General features: G+C 34.6%; 1 protein-coding gene across 1 annotated transcript in view; it reads right to left on the bottom strand.

Annotated features, from left to right (window-relative positions):
• The window catches only part of LOC130869262 (solute carrier organic anion transporter family member 6C1-like), a 93037-nt gene that overhangs the window by 10834 nt on the left and 55813 nt on the right, over positions 1 to 26390 (bottom strand). Inside the window, exons 9-10 of the mRNA XM_057761267.1 lie at positions 17620 to 17773; positions 9409 to 9596 (exon numbers count right to left, since the gene is read on the bottom strand). Coding sequence (XP_057617250.1) covers positions 9409 to 9596; positions 17620 to 17773 — 342 coding nt within the window. The remainder of the gene's footprint in view (positions 1 to 9408; positions 9597 to 17619; positions 17774 to 26390) is intronic.

Here is a 26390-nt window from a genome sequence, read left to right as displayed (position 1 = left end):
GAAGCAGGATATGACCTGCCCCACTGAAAAAGGTACCGAGCCATGTGGATAACATATACTAGAATAATGTGCTAATATAAGTTATAAGAGCTAATACAAAGCCTGAGCTAATCGACCAATCAGTTTATAACTTATGGAGACCTCTGTGTTATTTTCTTTGGGGGCTTACTGGCTGTGAGAACTGGGCAGGACAGAAACCCCAACAATCAGGCCCTCATGTTACATTTATTGTACAGAATTGTATTGCTTTGGCTATCCTGGGATTTTTGTTTTTCCATATGAATTATTTTTCTTTAAGGTTATTGTTCTTTAATGGTTTGTAAAGAATTGTGTTGAAATTTGGTGAGGATTGCATTGAATCTGTAGATTGCTTTTGGTAAGATAGCCATTTTTTACAATGTTAATCCTACCAGTTCATGAGTATGGAATATCTTTTCATCTCCTGATATCTTCTCTATTTCTTTCCTCAGAGACTTAAAGTTTATGTCATACAAATCTTTCACTTGTTTGGTTAGAGTTATCAGAAGATACTTTATACTATTTGTGGCTACAGTGAAGGGTATTGTTTTCCTTATTTCTTTCTCAGAACATTTATCATTTGTATATAGGAAGGTTATTAATTTTTTTAGTTAATCATTTATGTAGCCATATCACTGCAGGTTTTTTTTTCAGGTGTAGAAGTCCACTTGTAGAATTTTTGGGATCATTTAGGTATACTATCATATCATCTGAAAATACCAAAAGTTTGAGTTTTTTCATTTCAATTTGTATCTGCTTGATCTCCTTTTGTCTTATTACTCTATCTTGAAATTTGAGTACTATAATGAACAAGCAAGGAGAGAGTATTTAACCTTAACTTCTCGCTGATTTCAGTGGAATTGCCATGAGTTTCTCTCTATTTAATGTTGGCTATAGACTTGTTGTAGCCTACCTTTCTTCTGCTTAGTCATGTAACTTGTAATCATACTCTCTCCAGGACTTGTATCATGAACCATATTGGATTTTGTCAAAGACCTGTTATGCTTCTAACAATATGATAACATAATTTTTTTCTTTCTGTTTGTTTTTCTGATGGATGACAGATCTTCATATGTTGAACCATACCTGTATCTCTAGGATGAAGCCTACTTGATTATGGTTGATGTGGTTTTTTATGTGTTCTTGAATTCAGTTCACCAGTATTTTATTGAGTGTTTTTGCATCAAAGTTCATGAAGGAGATTGGTCTATAATTCCCTTAGTTGTTACATATTTGTGTGATTTGATATCAGGATAACTGTAGCCTCATAAAAAGAATTTGGTAATGTTTCTTCTGTTTCTATTGTATGAAACAATTTGAGGAATATTGGTATTAACTATTCTTTGAAAGTCTGGTAGGATTCTACATTAAAACCTTCTGACCCTGGGCTTTATTTGGCTTGTAAACTTTTAATGACTAATTCTACTTTCTTAGGGGATATAGGTCTATATAAATTGTCTGGTTTTTATTAATTTTGGTATGTGGTTTCTATCATAAAAATTGTCAATCTATATTAGATTTTCCAATTTTGTAGAATGCAGATCTTTGAAGTATAACCTAAAGATTCTCAAATTTTAAGGTCTGTTACTTCCCCCTTTTTGTTTTAATTTTGTTAATTTGAATATTCTATGTCTGCCTTTTAGTCAGGTTAAATATTTATTTATCTTGTTGATTTTCTCAAAGAATCAAGTCTTTATTTCCTTGATTCTTTATGTTGTTCTCTTTGTTTCTATTTTATTGATGTCAATCATGAATTTGATTTTTTTCTGACATCTATTTCTCCTGGGTCAGCTTGCTTCTTTTTGTTCCACAACTTTCAGGTGTGCTGTTAACTTCCTAGTGTAAGATTTCTCAAAATTCTTCATGTAAGCACTTAATGCGATGAACTTTCCTCCTAGCTCTGTTTTCATAGTGTTCCATATGCTTGGATATTAGTTTTCATTGAATTCTATGAAGTTTTAAATTTCTTTACTTCTTCCTTGAATGTCTGTCTTCATATACTATTTGACTTTTTTCGTTGCAGATTGTAATTCTCTTTCTTTACTTTGTATGCTCAGTATTTTGATTATTATGGGGTAAGGGGTCTTTTTGGCCCACTTAATTTGATTTTCTCTAAACTTCTGGTCCTTTATAGACATGTCATGCTGTAGGTTGGGAAATTTTTCTTCTACAATTCTGTTAAATATATTTTCTGTACATTTGAGCTAAAGTTCTACTTCTATCCCCATTATTCTTAGGTTTGGTCTTTTCATGGTGTCCCAGATTTCATGGGTGCTTGTGTTAGGAATTTTTTTGGATTTAACATTTTCTTTCACCAATCGATCTATTTACGCTACTGTACCTTCAACACCTGAGATTCTCTGTTCCATCTCTTGCATTTCGTTGGTGATACTTGCTTTCATCTACAGTTAGTTACTCAGATTTTCCATGTCCAGAATTCCCTCATTTTGTGTTTTCTTTATTATTTCTATTGTAATTTTCAAGTCTTGAGCCATTTCCATCACCTCTTTGTTTTTTTTTTTTCTTGGCTTTCCTTGCTTTCTTTAAGGAATATATTGATTTCTTCCAATTTTTGGTTATCTTTTACTCCATTTCTTTGACAGAATTTTTTATTTCCTGTTTAAGGGCCTCTGTTATCTTCATAAAGTTATTTGTGCTTCAGCTGCACTGTATTGCTCAGGTCTTGCTGTTGTAGGATCACCGGTATCTAATGATACCATATTGCTTTTTCTGTTGTTAAATGTATTCTCACACTGGCCTTTATATATCTGAGGTTGGAATGATTATAGGTATGGGTGTTGATTCTTTTGTTATCCTTGTTGGGTGGGGTTTTTGTTCCTTTATTATCTGTTTCATTTTTTGGCTTTTGGTGAGAATGTCCAAGTGTTCTATTGATTCACAGATCTTCAGGTCCAGTAGGGTTGTCTCAGTTGAGGTTTGTGGCCATTTGTTGTCTAAATCCAGCATAGCCTTTGTTCTTCTGACTGGTGTGTGTTGTACCTGTACATATGGAATCTGTTCTTCCAACTTGTGTGGGTTGTGTTTGTGTCTACAGAGTTTGCTGGAGTTTTTAGGTGAGGGTTAGCTTTAGGGAGGTGGATGAGGTAGGTGGGTTTGGATGGCAGAGTGGGACTTTGGGAAACAGAATACCAGAATACAGTGGATGGTGCCCATGTTGGTATAGAACATGGTATAGGTCTCTCACCTCCATCTTGACTTCTGGGGAGTGCCAGATTTCAGAATTTTAAATATAAATCTGAATCCATATTGAAGAGCAGAAAAAGATGAAGCAGGCATAGTACATAAATCTTTATGCTTTAATATCTGCTCTCATTTTTCTACATTTCTTCTCCTGTTATTTTCTCTCCTCTCCCACTCTTCTTCTTCTATTATAAGGTGGTCACTTTAATTACTTTCTTGTTTCTAATATTGACTTATGTAAATTCACATATTTAAAACTACATGTCTCTGAATTACTCCACTCTTCACAGATTGCAAACTATGGCCATTGATGTATACTTTGGCAACATATTTCTACCTATTTTTTTCTTTTTTCATTTGTTTATTTCTTGTTTCCTCTTCATAAAGGAACCTCTCTATGAAGTCCTGGCTGACCTGAAAATCACTATATAAAACAGGTTGACTTTGAACTCTGAAAGATCCACCTGTCTCTGCCTCACAAGTGTTCAGTTTATAGACATCAAGTACCATGCTCTGAAATTTCATTCTTTTATATTATAGATAGCAATTGTACAAAATGGCTTGTGAGTATATGATGTAATCAGTTTCTGTTCTATCCTCTTATCTCTACCCCAACTTCTTCTCTCTGGTCCTTCATGGGCCCTAAGAATTTTTATATAAGTTCATGACTTAAAAAAATAAATTCCATACATGAGATGTTATATGCAATGTGTGCCATTCCAAATCTTCCTTATTCACTTAACCTCATTATCTTCTGTTCTGTTAACTTTCCAGCAAATGATATAATCTAATTTTTATTGACAAAACTTCTCCATTATGCATATCCTATTGTTGTTATTTTGGGGATAGTATAAACACTGCTCAGGGAACATTGTATGCAGGTACTGTCATTTTTTGTGTTTTGATTACTCAAATATATACCCTGCAGTATTATAAATGAATAACATGGTAATTCTATTTTTATTCTTCATGAGGAACTTTGTTACTGACTTCCATGGTTCATATTCAAAACAATATTTCCATCAACTGAAGGGGATATCTTTCGCTCATCTTCTCCATACATTATTTTTGTTTTACTTAAACATAGCCATTCCACTGGAATATTACAAAATTTGAATGTATTTCTGATTTGCATTTGCCTTATGATTAAAATGCTTGACCCTTTCTGTTTTTATTGGATATCTCTACTTTGTGTTTATTGGATGTTTGTATTTCTTTTTTAAAGTATCTGTACATCATGTTTCTCCATTTGTCCACTGAATTTCTTAGGCTTCATTTTTTATGAGTTCTTCATATATTCTGATTATCAAACTACTGCCAGACATATAGGTAGAAATAATTTTCTCCCACTCTGTTGACTGCATCCTTCTTAGTCTTTTTCTTTCACCTACAGATGTCTTTTGTGGTTTTCAATATGATGAAATCCCACTTGTCAATTATTCCTTCTGGCTCCTGGACTGCTGAATCCTTTTACAAGAAAAACATTGCCTATGTTTATATCCTGGGTTGCCTCTAAAAAAATGTTTCAGTTATTTTCTATCTTACAGTGTCATTATTGGTTTGACATTTCATATAAAGATCTTTGATTCATTTCACATTTCTTTTTGTTTTTTTTTTTTTTCAACAATATTCATTCTTCTGCATGGGGACTTCCACTTTTTCAGTACCATTTTTTTGAAGAAGCTGTATTCAACAGAAACATTGTTTCTGCAACATAAATTTTGGATACCTCTGTTGAAATCTGTTGCTATACAGGTTTGTTTTGGGTCCAGTATTCTCTTCCCTTGCTATACATATTGGCTTTTGTACTAGGACCATAGTGTTTGTATGACTATGGCTTAGCTGCATAGTTTACAGTTGCATATAGTTTGAGCACTTGCTTTTTTGTTTATTACTGTTTTGACTATTCAGAATCTTTTACACTTACATGTGAATTTTAGAATATTTCCTTGTCTTTTGAACAGTGCCATTAGAACACATTGATATATTTTTCAATAATTTGTAGGTTGTATTTGATAGTATGGTCATGTAGCCAATAATGATTCTACTGATGTTAAGTCTAGAGCATAGCCCCAGCCCTTGGCATCCATCCCAGCCCCTTATCCTGGGAGTTGCATTAGTCTGGACTCCAAATCCCAGCATACAAGGTGCTGACGCCTCCCTGGTGAGAGTCAGGACCACTCCTACAGGGTATTTGATTGGGTGAGTTCCCAGGGGAGAAACACATGGTTCTGGGTTTACATGTGCTCCCCACTTTCCTGTCTCCCTGCCAAGTGCTAGGTCACACGAGAATTCCATATTTAATAAAATGAGGAGCATTTTAATTTGGTTTGATTTGACCTAATTGGATTTCTTTGAGACAACAGAGCTGTCCCACTTAGGATTTTTTTTTCTAACACTGATCTGTAAATGTAAAATATCTTCAAGTGTCTTCTTCAGTTTCTTTTGTTTTCTGTAATCTTCATCATAAAGGCATTTCACTTCCCTGTTTAAGTTTATTCCTTGATATCTCATTAATTTTGAACTTTTAATGAGATAGATTCCTTGATGTTTTTCACATTCATTAATAGCCTATCCAAACTTACTGTCTTTTTCTGTATTGACTTTGTGTATTACTCCTTTGTCATTCAGATAGAATACTGAGAGTCACCTGTTTATTATTTTATCACTATATTTTGCTTTATCTAATGGATGGCCATGGTTTTATCCATTATTCTATTTTTATACAATGTTTATGGATTGACATATACAAAAATCTTTGCATCATATGAATGGAACTGGCTTGAAATGTTCTATTTTTCTTTGTTTTATTTTTTAATAATGCAGAAACCTTGTGGCTTAGCAATAATCCATCTAAATCCTTTAATATATTTTTAGATAATTTTACAGGTAGTAAATAGCTTGAAATTTATCTATTTTTCTGTATATCCCTCATGTTATGAGTATTTATTGACTCCTAATGATCCCCTCCACTTTGGTGAATATTTTGTAATATTTCCTTTTCATATCTTACTTAAATATTTTACTATTCTCAAATACTGTTAATTTGAATCAGATGTCATCAATATTGTCTATACAGTTTTTGTTCATTTGTTTTTACATACCAACCAAAGCTTTTCCTCCATCACCTCTCCCAGTTCTCTCCTGCTACCTTACCTTCCTCCCTAACCCACTCCCCCTTCACTAGTTTTCTTCAGAAAATGGTAGGCCTCTCATGGATATCAGTCAACCACAGTATATCAAGTTGCAGTAAGATAGGCATCTCATATTAAAGTTAAACAAGTTAATCCGGTTGCACAACTATGTGCATAGCATCTTTATTCATAACAATCTATGTGTTTTTAAAACCAACTCTGTTTTGATCTTTTGCATTAACTTTTGGCCTCTCTTTAATTAATTTCAGCTCAGAACTTTTTGCTACATTTCTCTCTGTCCTTTCTTTTTCCTCTTTTCTTTGCTATTTCTCTCTTTCACTCTTTTTTGCTTTTTGTTCTTTGATTTCATTTGTGTTTAAGATGTCTTCAATCTCCCTTCAAAACTGACCTTGAACTCCTGATCTGTCTTTATCCACTTTACTTATGCTGGGACTAGAGGTGTATAACAACACTCCTAGTTTCTGTGGTGCTGCAAATACTAAGTAATTACTCAAACAATACTACATCCTCACCCTCTATTTCTCAGTACTTGTTTTGTTTTCCTAGAACCTTAGATACAACATTAATTTATTTAATGAATGAATTCATTAATTCATCAATTTATTCCTTATGATTGATATTCTAATGTATGTGATCTTATTGGTAAACTCCTTCCTGGAACTGGCTTTTGCTTTATCTAAATCTGAGAAGTTAATTGGGCCATTTTCAAGCTTCAAAACCAAAAAAATACTCTATTGATATAGGAAAGTATAGTTAGTTCCTATGTGTGATTATAAAACTTTTTCTCTAACTATTTTACTTTTCATAAACTCCCACAGTCATCCAAAGTGTCTGAGACTTCATAAAATGTCATGCTCAAAAATAAGGCATTCATTTACTGAACAGTTAGTTTGTTTTGAAATTCAGAAATTTTTCACATTATGGACCTCCTGGGTATTTTCTATGTCTTCTTTTCATATCACTTCCGTAGAGCCTCTGAATTGTCAGCTTGCATTCAGCTCTGCTTTTAAAACATTATCAAGGTGAGGTCCCTATATTCTTTACAGAATTATATCCATAAACTACATGATATCAGTGAATTCTGAGGTTTTTCTTCATTTTTTTTGAACAAATTATCACTGAAGAAGCCAGACAGTTTCCAAACTATGATGCTTAGGTTTCAGTAGCCAGGGGTTGAGGTCAGCACAACCATGCCACATTTGTTATTCTTTATCAACATTGTTGATAAATTCTAGAATAGCTTCAATTTTCATATATGCTATTTCAAGTTCGTCTGCTTTTTTATCTCATAATTTATACAAATTCATGCATTTAGGAGCTTGCTCTGCTTTATTCCTTTTAGAAATTAATAAAAAGGAGAACATTCAAAATCATGTTTCAGGAATATTATAATTATCTCTCTCTGAAGAGGACATTTGGCTTTGATATTCCACACCAAGTTAAATAAATTCATATTCATTATTTTCTAAATCTCTGTCTCTCTCTCGCTCTGTCTCTCTCTGTCTCTGTCTCTCTCTGTCTCTCTCTGTGTGTGTGTTTGTGTGTGCATGTGTGTGCTTGCACAAGAGAGGGGGTAGAGAAGGAATGTTGCAGAAGTTATGGGAAAAATTTCAAGAGGTGCTATTTTTTTCTGCCTTGTGAGTTTGAAGGATTGAATACAGGTTCACAGACATGGTAAAATGTTTCTATACTCACTGAGGCATTTCATCAATTCAAGCATGCGTTCTTTGGCATTTTCTCTTCATCTGATTTTATATTTGAGTTATTAGAATTATTATTCTTTTAGATGCACAAATGAGATCTGAATATTATTTCATATTTCTTCATATTCCATCAAAGTTATAACTCTAGTCCAGTATTTAGGAAGTTAAGTACTTTCTAAATATGCTATATCATTTTCTATAAACATTATCATTACACTCTCATTTTCTTTTCTCTGGTTTCTTCTTTTAACTCCATTTTCCTTAACCTCTTCAAACTATCCTAAAAATTGTCTGTCTGATTATAAATCCCCGCAAGGGAGTGGCAGTAGCAGAGGATTACATGTTTAGAGTAGCTTGGGTTATATAGGAAGACCTTGTTCAGAAAAGCAAAAACAAAATGACTGAATTACAACAAAATAAAAAAAAACAGTATCATGTATGTCATCAGTTTTGCTTGTCTACTATAGAGAATTACATTCTTCATATAATGTGTTTCAACGCAATAAGACTATTTTCCCTCCTCCCTAGCTCCTTCTTCTTCTCCATTATGTTTTCTCTTCCATCAGAACCATATATTTGCTAGGATATTCTATACATTTCTGTCTTCACCTTCATTCCACAGATAATTGAGATCATGCCAGAAATAAGCCATTTTTTTTTGTCATTTTGTTTGTCAGATCTTACAAAAAAAGTTAAGATGTAAATACAGTTGTTAAATTCTTTTTTAAAAATGATTAGAATATGCACTTTTATTCTGTTCCTAGAATAAAAATCAATGTTAGGTAGACTTAAACTATTCTGGAAGAACACATGAATGACAAATAGATGTTCAATTTAGAACAATAAGTTGAAATCATAAAAGTTACTGTGTTCTTCTGTGAATGACTCTAATGTTCCCTCATAGCCAGGTTTTAAATGTAGAACTAGATTAAATACCCATACCAGCCAATCAAATTTATAGTAACATTTATGTTGCAGTTGAAAACGTTCCTGTTTATGGATTTTTCATGTGTGTTATACAAAATAAATGTAACCTAAGCTTTCTGTTAAGTTTATTTTGCTACTGGTGAACAGATATCCATATTTTCTACAAAATTTGAAAGTAATATGTGAAAATCCAAAACTGCACACTTATTTTAATGTGAGACCAAATGTAACATCGATGTGTTACATAAATAATGAACAAGTAAAAAGAAAAAATATGATTCTAAATTTTAACAATATGAATATTATCTTATAAAACACAAAAATTGTTGACTATAATAATCTGAACTATTTCTAAATATATTCTTATATTAAATAAATAATAATTATGAAAATTTCATACTTACTGAAGAATACATATGATGATAGGTATACTAGGCAAATTAGAAAAAATAATTGAAGAAAAGTAAAAAGCAAAAAACAAAGGTAGTGTGTGACAATTGGCATTACATTTTCCAGAAGAGGCATCAATAAAGTGACCCTCAGAATCCGAACTTGTCAATCCTTCTTTAATGCAAGAGCAATTGTAAAAAGTCTGTGAATTTGAAACATAAATACAGTATTTCAGAAACAGAGAGGAGACAATAGCTTTAGTATTATAAAAATAAAATTAAATCAATATTGAAAGAGATACTGCACAGAGTTTTGATTGCTTTATGCTAGTATTTTTAATTTAGTGATATTAAAATATAATGATGTCTTTTCCCCTTCCTTTCACCCTTCCAGTGCCTTCTATGTTTCCCCTTTCAAATTCATACCCTCTTTTTCTTAATGTAAGATGCTCAATCTGTATAATATTATTTACATATATGCTTTTAGAGTTGACGTTTAAGTATTGGAAAACCAGTTGGTGGGTTTTTCCCTGCAGAAGAATATTCTCCTTTTCTCAGCATTCCATTTATAGGGTTTCATTATGTAGCCCTGACTTGCCTGGAACTCAAAGAGATCTGTTTGTCTCTTCTTCCGCAGTACTGAGATTAAAGGAATCGGCAATCACATACAGATTAGATTGTCTAGTTTTAATGAATATACTTGTGTTAGACCTGCCATACATTATTTAGAAATGTAATATTAGTTATAATATCTTTAATATTTTACATGGAAATGAATTATTTTGTGCATAGGTGTTTGTGGGTATATAATTCTTGTAAAAGAAGAGAGTGATACAAATTTAAGAAATAATCCTGTTAAGTTAAACTTATCATTGTGTAGGATTATAGATTAAGCACAAATAAAGGTATGTAAATATAAGTTAAATTTAGCAATACAAAGAATCAATGAAATAAATAGCTGGTTCTCTGAGAAAATCAAGATAGTCAAACCCTTATCTAAACTAACTAAATGAAGAAGAAACAATATCCAAACTAATATAATAGGAAATGAAAGAGGAGACATAACAACAGAAACAAAGGAAGCTCTGACCATCATAAAGACATAGTTTCAAAATCTGCACTCCACAAAATTAGAAATTCTAAAAGAAATGGATGTATTTTATTACAAACACCACTTAATCAAGTTAAATCAAAATAAAATAAAAACATTTAAATTTCTATATCTTCTAGTGAAATAGAAGAATCCATTAGAAGTCTCATGAACAAAAATAAATAATAAATAAATAAACAGAGCCAGCCAGACACACACACACTTATTCCTCTCTCCTTCCCAAATGCAATAATACGAATGCTCCATATTAGTGATTCTCCACAGACTCAAAACTAATACGGCAAGCTCCAATGGATAAACACTTTGAAAGCATGAGAAAAAAATAAGTTTTTCTTTAAATTGTTTCTGTCTGTAGTTGTCACAGTACAGAAAATTTAAATCTCTTCCTTAAGTGGTTGGATGAAAAGTACATTCAACCTAACATCCCATGCCCAATGAAAACTTTTCAGAAACGATGGAGAAATTCTTTAGACAGAAAAAAAAAAACAGTACCACAAAAAACATAAAAATAAAAGAAAATGTGCAAATATTGACTGTAAAAAAGAAACAGTTGGTAATATTGTGTGCCATTTAAAGCATATGAATAAGTAGGAGTACCAGCTTGTACCACCTCTCTTGGGCATATACCGAAAAGTATCTACATCCTACTACAAAGACACTGGTCAAACATATTCATTGCTGATCCATTTATAGTCAGAATTAGAAAACTGCCTAGATGTCCATTAACAGATGAATGGTTAAGGAAAACACGGTATCGTGACATAATGGAATATTACTCAGCTGTAAAACAGTCATAAAATTTGCAACTAAATGGATGGATTTATAAAGAAAAGTCACCCTGAGTGAGTTTATCCCAGCCTCAGAAGACAAATATTTATTGTTATTTTATGAGTGTTTATTAACTGTTAATGCAGTGACAAGCAAGCTATAGTCTGTAGAATCACAGAAGTTACATGTAGAGACAGCTGCTAGAGAAGGGATGGATTTCCCTGAGAATGGGAAACAGAATAGATAGATATAAATGTACATGTGTGGGAGGATCGAATTGGGAGGGGGAGACAAGGGAGAATTAAGGGGGGTATTATGGGGAAGGACTACTAATACTTAGGGCACTGACAATGTCATATGGAAACATAATATAATAGAAACTTCCTATAATATAAACATGTATGAAAGAAATCTTGATGTAATCACCAAATAACAAGGGAGACAAAGCCCAAGCTATATATCTTTCACTACCCAATGAAACCTGTAGTTCAGGGAATTGATTATACATGAATTTTGTTTGTCAAAGAGAATGCATGTTCTTTGCATTCCCAATCAATTAGGCTATTTCAAAGGCAATAGTTTGCTCTTCAAAAAATTATTGAGAAGGACCTCTTACTAAAGACAGTGCTTACATAACTGAACTAGTGTGGAGAATTGAGCTCGTGCCTACCTAGAGTCTTCACCTCACAGACTAGAACTAGCATTCGTGGTACTATATGCTACTCTGCAAGCTACCAAGGGAGAAAGGTAAGCACCAATCCAGCACAATGGTGACTAGTCTGCAAGCTATGCTGATGCAATAGTGGCACACAGTTTGTGAGAGTAACCAACCACTGTCTAACTGGATTTAATGACAGTTCTATAAGCAGAACCTATTTTCCCGTACTTCTTAGTGGCCAACAATATATGACCACATAGACCACAGACCTAAGGGGAAAACTTAATATTACTATTCAGCTAAAGGAGCATAGGCACTAAAACACTCCTAAAGACAATCCACTATACAAATCAGTGTCTCACATAGCCATTATCACAGGACTTTCTTCCAGCAGTAGATGGGAACAGATATAGAGACCCGTGTCTATGCAGAGAGTGAGAATCCTTTGAATATTCACTCCTAAACAGGATGTCTACATGAAGTCCTTCCTCTAAGATCTAAGAGAACTCTTGAGAAGAGTAGGCAGAAAGATTTTTAAATCCAGAGGGGATGAAGTACACCAAGAAACACGGTCTTCTAGATACAGCAGAACAGATGCACAAATGAACTCACAAAGACAGTAACAATATGCACAGGGCTGGGCCAGACATGGTCATGAGCTCTGAAAGGGGAGGTAGATAATCAGAAGTTATCTCCAATTTACAACCACTTGTAAAGGAGAAAAAAAAATAGTATTTTCCAAACAAGTCTCCCTGGGCATTCAAACTATTCTCAATGGCAGACTCCATGTTCATCAGTAGCTGCCTGACACAAGCCAAACAAAATGGTAGATTTTGAGGGATTTTGTTTTTGTCACATAACACTCTGTCTGGAGAATTTAATTACTTACTTATTTATCTATTTAATTTTTTACCTACGGATCTCTTGCTTATAGAGTATGGTTTTCAATTTCATTTTTATGGGATTTCAGTGTATGCAAATGCATGACTTTTAGCATCTCTGTGTGTTTCTTGTGCTTCTCTTTGGGCACTTTTCCCCTCCATTTGTCTTGCACTGTTCTGGCATGTTTGTTTTTATTGTATCTTCTCATTATTACTATTATTAGGTGCCTGCTTGTTTTCTAATGACAGAGAGAATGGAAGGTAGCATATTTACCTAGGTGTGGAAGTGGGGAGAATCTACTAAGCATTGAAGGGGGTGAATCACAATCAAAATACATTATATGAAAAATATATTTTCTATTAAATATTAAAGTATAGGTATGCCCACAAAAATCAAAATATATAAACAAATAGAGCTTGGGAGATGTCTCATTCAGTAGGGTCTTTGTCATTCAGTAAGACAAGCCTAGTTTGCATACCCAACTCCCATGGGAAAACTACATCTGTAACCCTAGTTCTGGGCTGGGAATGGGAGAAGAGTGGATCCTGGAGATAACGTGCCACCCAACCTGACAAAACTAATAAGATCCAGATTCAATGAGAGACCCTATCTCAAAAATTAAGGCAGAAAACAAATGAGGAAGACATTCAGTACCAACTACTAGGTTACACACACACACACACACACACACACACACAAATACTGACCATATACTAAATGAGTAGATATGTATGGAAAACATTTATGAACCTAGAACAATAATAATTTAAGGCTATTATTTATGAAAATACCCTAAGATCTCCTTTCTGTTTCTAAAAATATTTTTAACATTTGGGCCGCCTAAGAGGAACTGATAATTCATTTTAAAATATCCATTATAGTTTACAAGCCAAAAAAATGCTTGAATTATATCACATTAGCAGCTTCTCACTTCTGCTATAGCTCCATTAGGAGCCTCTATCAGTGCTTTATGTTTGTATTACATTCCAAATCAATTTCTTATATATGATTATGTTAGAAATTGAAATGTAAAAGAAAATAGTTAAATTATTAGCCTCCGTGTATTACTCTATCTATACTATCTGGTTTTATGTGTCAAAGACAGAAGCTAGAATCATCAGAGAGGAAAGATCCTCAGTTGAGGAAATGCCTTTGTTATATTTGTCTGTAAGGCATTTTTCTCTATTAGTGATCAATGGGAAAGGGTCCATCCCATGATGGATGGGCTGTTGGTCCTGGGTTCTGTAACAAGATGGGTTTAGCAAGCTTTGAGAAGCAAAGCAGTAACTAGCACTCCTCTACTGCCTCTGCATCAGCTCCTACCTTCAGTATCCTGTCCCGTTTGTGTTCCTGTCCTGACTTCATTCAATGACAAACACTAATGAAGTCTAAGCTAAATAAATCTTTCTTTCCCCAATTTGATTGTTGGTCATGGTGTTTTATTGTAGCAATAGAAACCCTAACGGAAAAACCTATATAAGACACATTTTTTGACTTTGTTTTTCTGTCAGATTATAAACTCTGACAGAAAGCCATCACTGTCCTTTGGCACATAAGGGGTTCCTTAATGCTTATGATGAGATGTAAACCAGCTCTTCCTTTGTTAATGAGAAGGAGGTCTCTGTTGAGCTAGAGAAGCTGCTGACAGTTTTCATCCTTGCTATGTTATAAAGAAAGCTACAAAAGAAAACAAAAAGAAATAGCCAACGATACAAAATCATAGAGAAAAGTCCAAGTATTTTTTGTTACATTAGTAAGTAAAATAACAAAGAAAAAGAATAAGCATCTTTTAGGAGCATACGATGTGTTCTAAAGGAAACCCACTGTCGCAATTATTCAAATGAAGAAAATCTTTATTTTTGTTTTAGTAATGGGGAAATTTCTCCTTAGTTTTGTCAAAATTATTTTGTTTCAGATCTTTCCCATGTGACACTAATGCGGATTCTGAACATTCTTCGGTTCTATCCATACCAAATTTGTCTAACCATTGTCTTGGGTTTTGTCAATTTTGCTTCAGAGTAATTATTTATATCAAAGATTATTGCCTTTCTAGACAACCTCTGACAGACAGTTCACTGGAAATATTTTATTGTTTCCCTTTTCTTAGTATCAAATGGTTCCATACACTGTATATGGCTATTTTGTAGACTCTTTCTACATTTGTTATGCATTATGAATTAATTAAGAATTAACCATTAAGAATTCCTTGAGATAAATGTTCCAAAGCAGGATATCCCATGAAGAAACATAGCTCAATATTGATACTGTTTAGCCTCTTAGTGAATGTAAATCTGATGTTTGACAGTATGGTGGGCATTTGCAGCTGCATTTATATACTTTACCATAATAGAAGAAACAGGTACATGTATGAATTAAGGTTTTACAATAACTTAGTCAACTTTTGAAGATGGAAAACTCTGTATGGGAGTCATTATACTTTTCTATTCCATTTAAATTTTTCCAGATTTTAAAGACTTAAATACTATTTTAACATATATTTTAAAAAACACTTTAAATGCCATATTATGTAGGTGTTAGAAGTGTTGAAGATTATCTATCTAATTGAAATATATCTGTTTATGCAGAAAACTTACCTAATGTAATTAAAAGTTTGATTATTATAACCATATCTTAATCTGTATTGCTTAATTATACATTATATTTTTAAATGAGCTGCATAAATGTAATACCTTAAACAAGAGTAGAAATATACATATAACAAAATTGGCCTTAAATTTGTATCAAAAGATTAAGATCCATACCAATGCAAAGTATTCATTTCTTTATCATTTTCCCCTTTATTTTTAAACAAACATTTATGAACTATCATTTTGGGAATTTGGGTGTAGTTTTCCCCCATCTTCTTCTTGCTATTGTAGGGCAAAGTATTTTTAGAGGTCACAAGGATCTTTTGGGAGGGACTTGTTTCATCAAACCACATTAGCATGGAAAGAATCCACAGGTTCTTATCTTCTGTAGAAGCAAAAGCAGAACCTCTTTTCCAAAGTAATATATCCTTAGACTCAAATTTTGAGTCAAGATACCTTAAAATGTATATGTTGGTTTAGCTTAGTAACCTGTACAATGAAATGTCTATCTGTACTTAGCTCATTTATAGTCAAAAAATTCAAATAAAACATAATAGTATACATAATACAGATTCTCTGTGTATTTTCCATCTTTACGTGGCTCCTTTTTCTCTATTATTTTCAATATTTCCTTTCATCTATTTATGTCTATATTCTTTTATATTACTTTTACTGTCTCTTTAAAGACTGTTTTATTCTTTAAAATTATTTTATTCTATAACTGCCAATAACCTTTTTAAAGCCTATATTCATTTTTTTCAAATATTCCGTGTCCCATTCAGAGGTTTATTTTGCCCAAATTTATCTTGCTGTGTATCCATAATCATTTTCTGACCAGGAGCATTTTTTTTATGCTCAATGGGCATAGATAGGACCAAATCCACAGCCCTGCATCCCATCCTGTTGGCTCCATCTCATCTAACATGGCAGAGGTATGTTAACTGCCCCTGCAAGGCATGTTCACTGACCCAGCTCAGGCATGCAGTGGGTCTATGCCAACATTAAGCAAGTTGCAACACACTGTTCAGAGACCCCACTTAAGTGTTGCATAACAGGACCAGCATGGACCAAGAAGCCGCTCTTAAAGGAGCTGCACAGTTTTTGCTGCTAACACTGAGTTTGGAAGTTTTCTCTTACAGGAGTCCTTCCTTTGCTCTCCTCTAGCAAACAGAGGGCTATTCGAGAAAATACTGCTACCAAGAAGCCATGCTTAACTCTGTCCTTAAGTGTCTTGAAGTTCTTCCTGCTCCCTCAGGTTTTATGTGGATGTAGTTGGTCCACGTTGGCACCATTTGTAGAAAGGAGGCTGCTCATCTCTTTCCCAGCTGCCCACACCCAAATCATCACACAGAAACTATATCAATTAAAACACTGTTTGACCAATAGCTTAGGCATGTTCCTAGCTAGTTCTTATATCTTAAATTAACACATTTCTATTAATCCGTTTATTGCCACGAGGGTGTGGCCTACGGGTATGGTTCCAGTGTCCTTCACCTTCAGCAGCTACATGACATCTCCCTGACTCTGCCTGATCTTTCGATATATCTCTGTTCAGATCTCCTGCCTGGCTTTACTCTGCTAAGCCATTGGCTGAAATAGCTTCATTCATCAACCAATAAAAGCAACACATATGCAGAAGGACACTCCCCATCATAAGTAACTAACGTTTTTAAGGATATTCAATTCAATTATGTCATATTTCTTTCCTTCGTATGATTTCCTCATGGCTCACCTTACAGTTTATACAATATCACATATGTTTTGTGAAAGCCTTGTATATATGGTAAGATCTAGTGCATAATTAATGAACTAGACACTATGGGTGTAAAAGCTCAGCAGTAGAGCACTGGATTCAACACCCCATTAAAAACAACAAAAAACTTATCCATGTTTGAGTTACTGTGGAGCAGAAGTAGAGATAGAGCAAGAGGATACAGCATAGGCATTTTGAATCTCAGCAGAAGGCACATTTGAAGGAAAGATGACTCGCAGGATAGGACCTGGCAACCTTTTGGTGTGTGAAAGATTGTGTTCAAAGTTCAGTAAGTGTTGCTGAAAGGGAACATAGGAAACATTAACTAGGTTTTACTTCTCTGTTTCAAAGACTAAAAATAAGGCAAATATAAAAGCAAAATTTTACAGAGAGGAGTTGAATCTAGTCACTATCTCCAAATTAAACCTATTACCGGAGAAGAAAAAACGTAATAAATAAAAGTTACCTTTTCATTGTGTAAATATTTACCATGACGGCAGCCTGCATAGCATGCAGAGAAATACTCTATATCATCTCTTCCACATACAGAAGCATAGAGTGTGCTTGTGCAATCACATTTCTCATTGCATGGAGCTGTGAGGTTTCCAAGGATACCTGTCCTGTGAAGTTGACATTAAATACAATTATAACATCACCACTTAAATTATTGATGCATATAACAATATATCAATAAGATCTGCAAATATGCACATTTAGATTATTTGTTTTTCACAGATTTACTAAGGTATAAAAACATAAAATGCACATTTAAGAGTATACCACTGGTAGTCCTAGAGAGATGGCTTAGCTCTTAACAGCACTTCCTGCTGTTTCAGAGGACCAAAATTCCATTCCCATCATCCACAATGCAGCTTACAGCCACCTGTGACTCCAGTTCCAGAGAATCTGATGCCCTCTTATGATCTCTACAGCTACCAGGCATGTAAGTGGTTCATATCAATACATGCAAATGATTTTTTTTGCTTTATATGAACATATGTTTCCATGGTTCTTGTGTTAAGTATTAAAGGTAGAATATTTAAATTGTGTGAAAGGTTTTATGTAACTATTTGAGAATTATCTTATGTATGTGTGTGTGTTTTGTTGGAATGTATATTTATGCCTTGTGTGAGTACAGCACCTATGGAAGCAAAAATTTGTCATTGAATCCCCGAGAAATAGGCTTACAGACAGTTATGATACCCAATGTGAGTCTTGAAAACTAAACCTGGGTCCTCTGGAAAGAGGACAAGTGTTCTTAAACACTGAGCCACTCTCTACCTACCCTTACGCACCCCTCTTTTTTAAATGTTTTGAGAAACTATCAGTTTCCGAAAATGGTTTATTGTTAGGAGCACAAGGTCCTTCTGCTCACAGATCAGTTGGGAAACCAGAAACATTAAGCGCACAGGGTTTTGCTTTCAAAGGAGTGGACTTTTAGCCTTTTCTTCCATCAAGGAAGCTGGGAGGAGAATATTGGAGGAGAATAACAGCCATGTGATCTGTATTATCCATTGGGTAGGTAACATGATGATCTCAGAGCCAGGACCAGAGGTAATTTAAATAACCTTTACATTACATGTATAGCCATGGGGTCTCCCAAGCTCCTACAACAAGGAAAAGAGGTGGCTGATAACCTGTCTGATCTCTGCTCTGTCTGTATGACCATGCCATATCCTTCCTTGAGTCCTTAAGATAATACAGATAGATTATCTCTATAAGCCATCTTCTTGGAAGAAATGACGTGTACCCTGAGTTGACTTTCAATGTAATCACACTTCCTTGTGCACTGGGGATGCTATTACACTATGAAAGTTGTTTTTGAAATTATACTGTGTTTGAATGTGGTGAGATTAAACTTCTTGGCATTAGACTACCCAAAATTTGATCCAGGTTGACAAAGTCAATCTGGGCTGAGTTTTCATTCTCACCTCTCCCTGGTTCATTTCACTACTTGCAGTGACACCTACTGGTGCCAAAATATGGGGCACATGACCCTCTGAGAAGGTAAAGAAAGTTTTCTTTGTCCATCATGTTCAGCGAGACCGGTTTTGTCCCATGCCCCCCCAGTCCCCACAATGGCGGTGGGTTCTTGGTCCTATTGCATGTAGTGGCTTTGTGGGAGCCCGGGTGGTTTGGATGCTCACCTTGATAGACCTGGATGGAGGTGGGTGGTCCTTGGACCTCCCACAGGGCAGAGAGACCTGCTTGCTCTTTGGGCTGAGGAGGAGGGAAGACTTGATTGGGGGAGGGGGAGGGAACGGGAGGTGGTGGCGGGGAAGAGGCAGAAATCTTTAATAATTAAATTAATTAATTAATAAAAAAATAAAATAAAATAAATGTAGGCAAAAGAAAAAAAAAAGAAAGTTTTCTTTAATTAAGGGAGCCATTTTAGGATTGGTGAGAGACTTGACTTTAGAGGTGTTCCCAGGTGTCCATAGAGATGTCCCCAGCTAGATCCTTGGGCAGCTGAGGAGAGGGAGCCTGATATGGCCCTATCCTATAGCCATACTGATGAATATCTTGCATATCACCATAGAAACTCCATCTGGTGATGGATGAAGCTAGAGACAGAGACCCACATTGGAACACTGGACTGAGCTCCTAAAGTCCAAATGAGGAGCAGCAGGAGGGAGAACATGAGCAAGGAAGTTAGGACCGCGAGGGGTGAGCCCACCCACTGAGACGGTGGGGCTGATCTAATGGGAGCTCACCAAGGCCAGCTGGATGATGGAGCATGTGATCAAACCAGACTCCCTGAATATGGCTGACAAGGACAATGGCACTGGGTTTGATCCTACTGCATGTACTGACTTTGTGGGAACCTAGTTTGTTTGGATGCTCACCTTCCTAGACCTGGATGGGGGGGGGGGGACCTTGGACTTTCCACAGGGCAGGGAACCCTGACTGCTCTTTGGACCGGAGAGGGAGCGGAAGAGGGATGGGTGGAGCCGGAGGGAAATGGGAGGAGGAGAGGAGGTGGAAATTTTTAATTAAATAATATAAAAAGAAATAAATAAATAAAAATAAAAAATAATTAAAAAAAAAAGCTATTGGGATTTCAGTAAACTGAACCCTCACACTGAACAGGGTTATACATCCTTAAGAGAGGGGCACTAATGTGGATTTTTCTTAGTCTTTAGGAAAAATAATTTTGAAAAATTATTGATATGTTTGTTAAAATACAGATAAACAAAATATTCAGAGCAACTTTATAGGCTTACGAACTGATATAAAGATATCCCATGATAAAAGGCTTAAAATCCCTGCAATTATGTAAGAAAATGGAGACAGGGAAAGGAGGGGGGTGAGAGAGAGAGAGAGAGAGAGAGACAGAGAGAGAGACAGAGAGAGAGACAGACAGAGAGACAGACAGAGAGAAAGATGGGGTGGGGGGCGAATTTTCTGCTACACACATCTTGGCAGGACAGGCAAAATGGATTCTATAGCTGTTCAGATTCCAGTCACACGGGTTCGGCGTTCACCCTCCTGCGTAATTTGACCAGAACTTATGGCTGCCTTTCTGCATGCCTACCGGCAGTCATTCCTGCTCAGAGCTGTCTCTCTCATGCCTCCCTCATGTCCTCCCTGTCCAGGGCCCACTAGTACAGAGCAGTACCTGAGCTCAAAGGAATACAGAAAAAACTCCAACAACCTGCAGCATGACCTAGGAAGAGGCTGCCACAGATTTTTGTTCGTGTTTTTTTCATTTTTGTTTTTCCCTCATAGCAAGAATAGATGTTTTTCATGAGAGAAATGTATTAAAAAGAGGCTATCTTCTAGTCTAGAGACAACTGCAGCTAAGACATAAAGCAATCAATTTGATGGTGATTAAATTTCCTAAGGTATTGGCCATTCAGTATGTGGAGGACTGTCTCCTCTGCTGGTCATCAAATCAGTGCTTAAATGAGTACTTGGCTTTCATATTAGATAAGATAAAAGAACAAAATTAAAATTTTGTGTCTAGGTCAACGGGATATGATTTTTACTGCCTAGCACTACTAAGGGTTTGACCCCATTCTTGTTGCTTTCTGGAGATTCTCGGTTAAATTCTACAAGAATTTTAACATCTAAAATGCAACAGGAGTTCTGAAACTCCAAAATCTAAAAGATTTTCCCTCATATTCTTAGAATATTATATTGTAAATTGATACTTATAGTTAATTTTAAATTCTGTATAATACAAAGTGGGAATCCAAGTTTATGTCTTTACATATAGATATCTAATGGTCCCAACTCAATAGCTTTATTACATCTTTATTTTTATTATATTTTATTTGTGACTATGCATGTGTCAATATAAGAGTGTGTCATGGGGGTAGGTACCCTCAGACACAAAAGAGGATGTCAGGTACCTTGGAACTGGGATAACAGGCAGATTTGATACAACTGAAATGGGGTCTTGGATCCAAATTCATTCTCTCTGGAAGAATAATAGGCATTCACTACCATGAGCTATCTCTTTAGCCCTCTTAATAAGATTTATACATAATATGAATTTTGTTATTTAAACTTATTTTGTTTTGAGATTATAATATAATTACATTTCTCCACTCCCTTTCTTACTTCCAAGCCTTACTCACACTCCTCCTAATTCATGGGGTATTTTTTCAGTAAATGGTATTGTATGCACCTATGCATATGCATACATATGTACATATATTTCTAAATATATCATCTGTTCAGTACATATGACACTAACTGTATGTATTTTTTAGGGGCCAAACAGTCAGCTAGTACTAATTTTGTAAATGGCTCTAGAGTCTCTACTCCATTGTATCTGTACCCTTCCCAAAGATCAAACTTCTGTACATACATGTGACTCTATTCATATACTCTCCATTCTGGTCCGCTGACATGCTTTTAACACTTCCTTGATTAACATAGTTCTACATATCTTTTTTTCTTTTTTCTTTTACTGATTTTTATTGAGCTCTACATTTTTTCTCTGCTCCTCTCCTTACTAGAAACAAACAGAATTAGTCTTCTAATTTTGTTTTTTTTTTTGACCTTTTTTTTTTTAGGTCCTTGAATATCAATAACAATATAGGATTTTATTGCTAATATCTACAAAGGACAGCGTGATGGGATTTTGTTATCATTACACTAAATACATAGCAGAAATTTGGAAAGGAGTAAAATCTTCATAAAAAATAAATCCTCTAGTTTAAGATCACGGAGTAGCTTTCCTTTAAAAATGTCTCTAATTATTTTTACCAATATATTGTAATAATCAATATAGAGTTTTATCATTTAATTTACATCATTGATAATAACATTTTAAGTACTTCTAGCTTTTTATATAATATGTGAATATTATATTTTTATAATGAATTTAAGCAACATGTTCTTTTATCATAACTGTTTTTCTACTCATTTGTAGGTAGTTCCTCTATTGTTACAGGTATATGTATGTACATATGTATGAACGTACATACGTACATATGTATGTATGTATGCATATATTTTTCTGTGAGGGCATAGATTTTCTAGCCATGTAGTAATTGTGCAAATGAACAATCAGTGACCTACAACCTCAGTCACAGAGAATTATGGATTCTTTTATATTTAGCTTGTGGTTTGTAATTATCCTCAACTCAGTATATTAGTTCTAGGGCCTTTTTAATTTTCTACAACCATATTTTACTTAAATAAACATAGTTTTACTAATAAAGTTTATGCAAATATCCCTTTATTTTTCTATAGTTAATTTAGCAAAACTATTCATATAATTTGAAAAGAAAATGTTGAAAATGATTTTGATCATTTCATGTTTCATCACCTGAGTGTACTCTTTCTGCCTTAATAAACCATCATAGGCTAGGAGCTTTCAGCAATGCAGTTATTTCTGGGGCTGTGAAATCAAGGACGAAGATGTTTGTCTTAGTTAGGGTTTTTGTTTTGTTTAGGTTTGGTTTGGTTTGGTTTTCATTTTAGAGACAGAGTTTCTCTGTGTCGCCCTGGGTGTCCTAGAACTCAATCAGTCTGTAGGGCAGGCTGGCCTTGAATTTCCTTGTGCTGGTTTCAAAGGTTTAAGCTACTATGCTCAGCTATCGTTAGGGTTTCTATTGCTGTGATAAAGCATAACGGCCAAAAACAACATGGGAAAGAATTTTTTTCCTTACAACTGTCATATCATATGTCATCACTGTCAAAGCATGAATTCAAAGCAGGAATCTAAAGGCAGAGCCCATGGAGGAGTGCTGCTTCCTAGTTTGCTGGGTTTGTTTCCTTATATAACCCAGGTCCACTTCCCATAGTAGCATGATCTAAAATGGTTGTACCCTCCTATTTTAATCACTAATAATGATAAATATTGCTCCACAGGCTTCCTAGAAGCTGATCTAATGGAAGCATTTTCCTCATTTATGCTCTCTCCTCTTAGATGCTGCTAGCTTATGTCAAATTGACAAAACAATAACTAGAATAATCCCAGAGGAACCAATTCCATATGAAGTGATTATGTACTTACTAGATTACAGAGGACCACTTTTTCAGTGTATCCCCACATGGACTAAAGAGTACTGGCACTGGAAACTTCTACATGTGAGAAAACCAATGTGATTCATGAAGTCTTCATCTTCATGTTCTCAGATAAGACTAGCATCCACAAAGTTCCAACTAACATTGTAACACAGGTGTTGAAGCCATAAAGATGCGAATAATGAGCCAGATTAAAAACATTCACATCATAAATTTTAAGCATAAAGGTAACTGTAGTAACTCGGAATCCCATAAAGGATTGAAGTACTGATCTCTAAATTCCTGTTTTCTTAATTTATTTAAAAGAAAAACCAAAAAAAAGTAAATATTGCACGTATTATAATGAAGTTTATTGATATACAATGCACGTATGAAAAGTACACACTCCTATGCTTTTAGTATATTTGTGTATGTGTGAAATCATCATAGTAATCAGTTATTAGAACCTTTTCTCATCCTTCCTCCTTCATTTCATTCTTTCATACATACATCCTTCCTTCCTTTTTCTCTTCTTTTCCTTACTTCTTCCCTCTTTCTTTTTCTTCTGTGAGACCAATCATTCCACCATAGCCCAGTCTGACCTAAACTCATGATATCGCCAAGGCTGATCCTCATCTCATGATAATCCTTCTCCCTCAGATTCCCGTTTGTTGTAGAACATTTACATTATCTCAGAAAGTAAAAGATATTGAATATTATCAAGCAATTTCTTTGGCTATCTGTATTTTTTTTTACTTCAAATTCAGATTGTTTAGAATGGTATATCTATAGATTTTTATCCATTAATCTTATTTTCTTGATTATCACAATTTATATAATAAAATATTAATATAATATGTAGCAATCAGATTAAAGTAATTGGTATATTTATCAGTTTACTTATCATTTCTTTGTATTTGGGTATACTCAAAGTACTCTTTGTCAGCTACTTTAAAAATATGTAAGAACTAATTAACCACAATTATCTTATTGTGTTGTACAACTTTACTTATGAGCCCTTCTTCATCTACTTCATCTACTTCACCTACTTCATCTACAAGGCTAAGATAGTTTTGGTAATACTATCTTAGCCTTGGAGAGCCACTATTTTACAGTGTTCTTTACTATCTTGATTAAGGTTTTGTGACTTTAATTTAATTTAAATTTTTAAAATTTAATCTAGGCTGGCCTGAACTTATTATGTAGTTATAATTTTCATTGCACTAATTTACTTCTTTGGTTAAAGGTACTCTTGGGAATTTTATTTTATTTGCTATTTGCAACTACAGCTAAAGAGCTTGCCTTTTTCGTAATTATCTCATGATGTTTTCACGTACTGATGGAACATGGCTGCATTTATTTCTTTCCTCTGAGCTCTTTGTGACTTCCTGCTGTCTGCTCTACTGTCTCTCTGTTCTCTAATTTCATTTACTTGCATTTCTGTGTTTTCCTAGTTTAGTTCAAAGAAGGACAATGCTGTTTCTTTTTTTCAAAGAAACAATGTTATTTTGAAGTAATCTTTTGGATTCTGGAGAAATGTTTTAGCAGTTAAGAGCTCTTGCTGTTCTTCCTTCTAGAGAACCCAAGTTTCGTTTTCAGCACTCAAGTCAGCAGTTCACAAATTCCTGTAATTCCAGGTCAGGTGAATCCGATGCCCTCTTCTGGCTCCACTGTGTCCACACACATGTGCTAGACATAGATACACATGAATAAAAATAAAAATAAATATTTTTAAAGGAGTGTTGTGTTTTGTATGTTTACGTTTCACTTTCATTTACTTCTGATACATGATACATTTTTTTCTTTCTTTTTTTCTGTTTTGTTGTTTTGTTTCGTTTTTTGGGTTTCTTTATGTTTGTTTGTTTGTTTTTCGAGACAGGGTTTCTCTGTATATCTCTGACTGTCCTGGAACCAACTTTGTAGACCAGGCTGCATGCCTGTGCCTCCCTGAGTGCTGGGATTAAAGACATGTGCTACCACTGGTTGGCTTGTTTCTGGTATATTTTTTTTTCATTTCTACTAATTTCTTCTAGTTACACAGCTTTTGCTTGCATTGTTAGATGGCCTAGTTGAAGTCTTTCTGTATTTATGACATAATTATTCATTGCTTTAGACTTGTAATTTATAGCTTTTATGTCATGCTTCAATATTTTGCTTATGTTTCAACTTTTTTGCTTTAAAAACATGTGCTGATGCATTTATCTTTGGTGTTTTGATATTGTTGTACATTATTTTCAGTTTATCTTACTAGTCTCTAATTTTTTTATTATCTTTATTATTTTTGTTGTCAAAATGAACACATGTAATTATTTTTCAATTTTTATCATATGTTGGACCGATTTTATTACCTAAAGAATAATCTATTGATGGAGGAAGGTCATTGGTTAAAAAATAAAGAAACTGCTTGGCCCTCATAGGTTAGAACATAGGTGGGTGGATTAAACAGAACAGAATGCTGGGAGGAAGAGGAAATGAGCTCAGACGCCATGCTCCCCTCTCCCGGGCAGACGCGAATCTTTCCTGGTAAGACTGGTGCTACACAGATTATTAGAGATGGGTTGATCAGAATATGAGAATTAGCCAGTAAGGGCTAGAGCTAATGGGCCAAGCAGTGTTTAAAAGAATACAATTTGTGTGTTGTTATTTCGGGGCATAAGCTAGCCAGGCGACCATGAGCTGGGTTGGCAGGAACACAGCCCGCAGCTCCATACAAAAATCTATCGTAAATAATGTTTCCCTTTCTGATAAAAATATGTGTTAATAGGTGTTAGATAC

This window comes from Chionomys nivalis, chromosome 2 (assembly GCF_950005125.1).
Source record: "Chionomys nivalis chromosome 2, mChiNiv1.1, whole genome shotgun sequence".
NCBI lineage: Eukaryota > Metazoa > Chordata > Mammalia > Rodentia > Cricetidae > Chionomys > Chionomys nivalis.
This window is presented reverse-complemented; position numbering and strand designations above follow the sequence as displayed.